Source organism: Salmo salar, chromosome ssa19, assembly GCF_905237065.1.
Source record: "Salmo salar chromosome ssa19, Ssal_v3.1, whole genome shotgun sequence".
In the NCBI taxonomy this organism is placed as follows: Eukaryota; Metazoa; Chordata; class Actinopteri; order Salmoniformes; family Salmonidae; genus Salmo; species Salmo salar.
Window position 1 is genome coordinate 75,996,175 of NC_059460.1, and position 6,000 is coordinate 76,002,174.

General features: G+C 39.9%; 1 protein-coding gene across 1 annotated transcript in view; it reads right to left on the bottom strand.

The window, feature by feature from the left end:
- The window catches only part of LOC106579655 (rho GTPase-activating protein 18), a 38,786-nt gene extending 33,853 nt beyond the window's left edge, over positions 1-4,933 (bottom strand). The window contains exon 1 of the mRNA XM_014159779.2: positions 4,678-4,933. Coding sequence (XP_014015254.1) covers positions 4,678-4,790 — 113 coding nt within the window. The 5' untranslated portion in view covers positions 4,791-4,933. The remainder of the gene's footprint in view (positions 1-4,677) is intronic.
- Positions 4,934-6,000: the final 1,067 nt, after the last annotated feature.

Consider the following 6,000-nt stretch of genomic DNA (forward strand, 5'->3'; position numbering starts at 1 on the left):
TTTCCCATTTATTTTACGTCACAGGTGCATGAAAAAAGGTGATAAAAATGTGTCGATGGAAACAGAAAATTCTTGGTTACTCTCAAATGGGTTTCGCTGGTCAATTTAGTCAGGCAGAAGAACAACTTCCTCAGGCTGTTCACTGTAGTTCCTCGTAAAAACGCTATAGTGAAATGGGAAGTGATTTATAGAAAAGCTACCATCCACAACAGACTAAGCTACCATCCACAACAGACTTCTCCTGTGACATCAACACACTTCACAAGTTAAGTCACTGAATGTGGATATGGTAAATTCCATGAGAAAAAAAGACCCAAGAGTTTTTGGAAAACGTGGTCGCATAATTTTTTTTTTTTTTAAGAGGGAGATTTTACTGTAATTCTGTTAGCAAAATATGCATCTGCACAGTACTTCTAGTAAATGTGTTTGTGAAATGTTCCGTGTAAATTGTTTAAAGTAATCCTTGTGCATAGAGTTTGAAAATCAATGGTTTTTGTTTGGCATATATTTTAAAGCAAAAAAAATCTGAGTCTCCGTTATCATGGAATTGCCAATAACCAAAAATGTAAAAACCAGAAATCCTACATGTAACTACTCATCCATTCCAAACAGTCTTTCAAAACCACCAAAACAGTCACCCATAAATAGCCACCCATAAACAGTCACCCAATATCGATGTTTATAGATTTCAGTCGTGTTTGTTCCAAAACATCTTCGTTAGCCTAACAGCACAGCAATACCATACCAATATAGCAATAACACAATACCACAGAAGCGGTTGAAAGACAGCGAAGAGCCGGTCTTTCACCAGCTACAATAGGCACATTCATGGGGAGACACCCGTGTGCCAAGGGTTACCATTGTGTGTCTGACAACTCAATGGAGGATAAGCTTTGAAAATAATCCTGCCGGTGACCCAAATGCACAAACCCACGTGCCGGTCCCGAAACGAACGTCAGCACACACATCAAAAAGGTGCACACACGCCAAAATACAGAGTGCATGATTGTGCGTGCGCACACACACAGCTCTAGCCTGTGGGAATGATGTCATCCGGGAGTGAGAGACACATGGTCCCAGTGTACAGCAGCGCTCTCAGAGTGGTGAAGGTGAATCCCCTCTGCGTCCATATGATTTCTCTGTGTTCAATTATTTTGTGCCACTTCTGTTTTTTATCATCAGTCGTGGTGGTGTGACCAGCTGTGCCCTCTACAATCAAGAGTCTTTGACTCAACAATCACTTCAGATGGTGCTAGATTGGGAGATTCATTTGAGATTATGGGTCAAATGATTAATGAAGTGGGCTAATTAATAAAGAAAGCTGAGCTCTCATTAAAATAAATTAACCCACTCCCAAAAGCACAGGCTTTAATGGCCTGGATAAAATACGACTAGAACAGTTTAAACAACTGAAGCAGCAAGTGTGTCCTTCAAATGTCAATGAATTGTCCTGATGTTGTCACCAGTTAATCTGGCAAACCTGATTCCAGAGAGAATTCTGTTCTTAGACAAACTTTCAGTCCTTCCTTAAAGTTATTGCTCAGATCTTCAGATGACTTGTCATTTCAGTGTTTCCTCAAGGATTGAAGCAGTGGAGGCAAAGTTAGCGTGTTTTACATTTTGCGGTTTTAAAGCTAATTTCCTGCAATTCTACACATTTTTGCTATGGTTTTGCCGTACTCGTATGTTATCTGAGTGACTCAAACATAACAAAATTACATGACATTTTAGATTCTCCCTGACAGTCTGGTTTATATTCTGGGGCTGGTTAGTTCTCAAAGATGATCTTATAAAAATAATATATAGCTCCATTATCTTTCATACATACTTTATATCGGTTTTTATTCATTCAAGTTTACACTGGGGGGGGGCACCTGCAAGCTGACTTGGTCGCCAGTTGTTTCCTCCGACACATTGGTGCGGTTGGCTTCCGGATTAAGCGAGCAGTGCGATTTGGCAGGGTCGTGTTACGGAGGACGCATGGCTCTCGACCGTCTCCTCTCCCGAATCCGTAGGGGAGTTGCAGCGATGGGACAAGACTGTAACTACCAATTGAATATCACGAAATTGGGGAGAAAAAAAAAGGGGTAAAAGTACAACAAAATAATTAAGGATGGGGCTGCAGAAATGTAACCACTCAAATTCATAGACAGATATGGATGCAAGGACTGACCATCCATGATTTAGAAATTTGAGGCTATACGGTGTTTGTTTACATTAACTTTGTTTACAAACATTGGAGTAAAACAAGCTCATATTTTGGATGAAAGTTGTAATCATGTCAGTCTGATCAGTGAAAGTACTGTAACGTACATCATAAGGGCCATTACTATAAGTGATGTTGCCTACTGTCTGTTCTGATACCCTTGTATAAACAGCAGAGGGAGAGAACCACCATGTTCCTCATGCTTATCTAACCTTGTACTGGTAGTCAAAGCATCATTCCATGTGAAAACATGTGGCCGTTTTGTCTTAACACGTTACTGCCATCAGATTATTATATTCACCAAAATATTCAAACAATTTCACCAACAGAAACATTTGATCATCTTTCACACTAAAATATGTTTTTCAACGTAAATGAATACTGAGAAGCAATACTGAGAAGACATAATATCCCAAGGGTAAACTCCAACACAAAAAGAGGCTGGCTCCCCTGTCGGTGCCTGACTCTGGGTAGCTCGTGGCTGACATCACCCGTCAATGACACGCACAAGTACACACACGGGACAAGTAGCCAAACAAACGGAGCGTCTGGGCAAACTGGCCACAACTGGGCATGCTGGGAGGACAGATGTTCTCAGGTTGTTCAGGTGGGGCAACACAGTGGAACATACGGTCAGTACAGACCATAGACCGTATCGTACCTACTACAGTACAAGCCAACAGCATCTCACATATCACTGGAAATAGAGTGAATTCTAAAGAAAAAAAGTGTTCAAATAACAGAACATCTAGTCAACGGCGTGTGAGAGTTCATTTCTTACTCAAGAACAGATTTAGATACTTAAGTCTTTAAAAAGAATTGTATAAGGATATTTTATCTATATTATTTTATCCTAATATTTATATAGGTCTAATGTAGTATATATTTCCCTTAATGTAATGAATTAATGGTTAGAATGGAGGAGAGAGGCTGTGAAATTTTGTGTGAAGTCTAAATTTACAGCACAGAACCATAACAAACAGAGGACTCCATCAAACATTCCAGTTCAATGCCAGATGAGTGTAGCCCTGCCAAATAAGTAAAATACAGCCAACCTTAACATACACACAGCTAGGTGAGGTGACCTGGCAGTTCAATCAGTCTACAGTCATATTCACTAGGCACAAAACAGAGGAAAACACACTTAAACAAGGCCTACCGGAACTTGTCCAATAACAAACACACATTTTTGTTTTCTGTTGCAAAATGTCTTGCTACGGTGCGCCCTAATGAATACGACTACGCAATCCTAGATGATTCGCTTGTTAAATCCACCACTGGAGACATGGTGAAACCTGAACAACTTCTTATCCCTTTTGTTTGTGTGTGTCTATATAAAAAAAAAATAGGTATTTATAATTACACATAATTACAGTTGTTATGTTCAATGGCCGTACCCAGACATAATCGGCTTTATAAATGTCCCCTTGTGCTCTGTGCAGTGCCTGCCAAGTGACTGCCTGCAAATTGAGTATTTTGTTTGACTCACCTGAAAGTCAACCCAGCCAGAGCTATACTTCTCCATCTCAACAATAGGCAAGTTAATTTTGCATGGCCCGGGTGGGCGGAATTTATACATTTTAGACCCTTCCATTGGTCCTTAAGTGAACATTTCCACCCACCGGGGGCACTGGGCCATAAAAAAAACAACTCGCCCATTACTAATAGGTCATTAACCAATCACCTGCAGAGGGAGTTTCCTTTGAATCCATTTTCCCATTCACCGTGTTTGTGGTGGTCATAAACTGGATCAGAACGTCAAAAGTAGCAGAACACCCACTCTGGAAATGTAAGGTACTTGTAGAGTATGTTGTTAAAAACAATGTCTAAAAATAAACTAAATTAAAAAGGGGTACTTTGGAGACATTCATGTCAATATTTATGTTGAATAAATTAATGTAAAACAAATTCTGAATCTTGACATACTCCATCTTTTATCACTGACACCAATATGTCTATCATGTACAGTTAATTAATCATCATTTTTTTACAGGAGGCATGTAGGCTTATAGGTCTTAAAGGGATTAAAATGACCACTTTCATCATGATTTTCTTAAAAATGGTTTGTGACTCAAATGAAAAAAAAACATCAAACATGCTTCCTACCAAGTTTGTTTCTATGTTCTGGCAATTCTCTCAATCTGAGATAACATTTTTGGGGTTTCAGGCTTTCCTGATGTAGAAATGCTCAAATCCTGTCAGAACTGTGTCACATACCGTATGTGGTGCTATGCAGAAACCAACGCAACAATTCCATAAACATCTTCAAAGCTTTTTGTATAGAGCTAGGCTACTCACCATCACCGCTAAGGCAGTACACTTCTGACTGCAGAGACTATCATTTAAAGTCCCAATTTCCCACGCTCTCAAAGCGCTTTACCCAGTACTATTTGTTTGAATGGATACACACTAACAAACAGCTAACATATATTTTGTTATTTATCTTGCAGCTTTTCCAAAGTGCTAGTTACCTGCAAGGAGAGTGTCTTGGAGGCGCATAGCCCTCATCCACCAAATGTATCCTGGACGGTGCATATGAATGGTATGCTGTTAAAATTACACTGCATGAGTCTTTCATTTCCATCGCTCACCGCCGAAATATCATACCAAAGTAAGCGCCTAGCGGGGTTGAGTGTTGCCTACTTTGCATTGGCACACGCTGCGCTACTCTTGTCAGTAAATGAATGAAGCAATCGACCGCTGCTAATGTCGTGCCTGCTCGCGGTGAAACCCGACACCATTGGCTAGCGAGTACGACCCACTGGAAGTTGGGCTTATTTGCATAAAACATCTCACTTCCATATGTAAATGAATTAGGCCTTTGGGCAAGTGTCAACATTATTAAACGTGTTTATTTTATCTCATTCTTCAGCCTTGTATTGTTCTAAACCAAATAGCTAAATAAAAGCATTCACTGAGTGACAGAATTTGAAAGGTCAGTGGTGATTTTGTATGCCCCCTTGTCTCCATCTTCCCCATCTTCATTAAGTTTGTATGTGTATAGTTGCTTTGTTTACATTCAGTCAGTTGAGAGATTATAGAAACGGACCACCTCACCAGAAGAATATTCATTAGTCAGATTCCTTTGAAAAACGTTTCCTCTGTTGCAAAACGGTTTGCAATCGAAACCATTTACTCCAAATGGAAAATGTTTTACACATTTCTAGTTTCTATTGGAAAAATTCATGTAGCAAGGTCCCTCACAGTTTGTTTCTGTTTGCTTCAGTTTGGTTCCTCAAGTAAATGTCAAACAAAACGTTTGGCAATGGAATTCGACTAATGAATTCCCCCCAATCACTGTCGTTGTGCTGCTAGAGCTCAGGTAATGGGGGAAGTCTCTACCATCCCATACAAGTTGAATAAGGAGTGGTGACGTTCTCACACAAGTTACCTGATAGGTAGCAACCTTTGTGTCAATGCTATTGACCAACAGTGACATCTAGAGCCCTGTGTTTTGTGCAATAATGTGACATGCTTGGATTTGAACCTTTATTCAGAGATGTTCATCAAACTGTCCCCTTTTCTTTTTTAAGTCAGATGGTCCAGCACTGTCCTCAGACAATTGCTTTCATTTTTGGTGTAATTCTCATTTCTGTATAAGGTTTAAAATACAGGATAAAATCTTGCTTTGTCACATGATTGCACAAAACACAGGGCCTTGCATAGCCTATAATCTGTCCAATGGTGTCATGATGAGAGGTCCATGTTGGGTGGTTCCCCTCATTCAGCACACTGATCTGATAGGTAGTGACCAACAGTGAATTCATACAGTATAACTCATACAACCTGGTCAA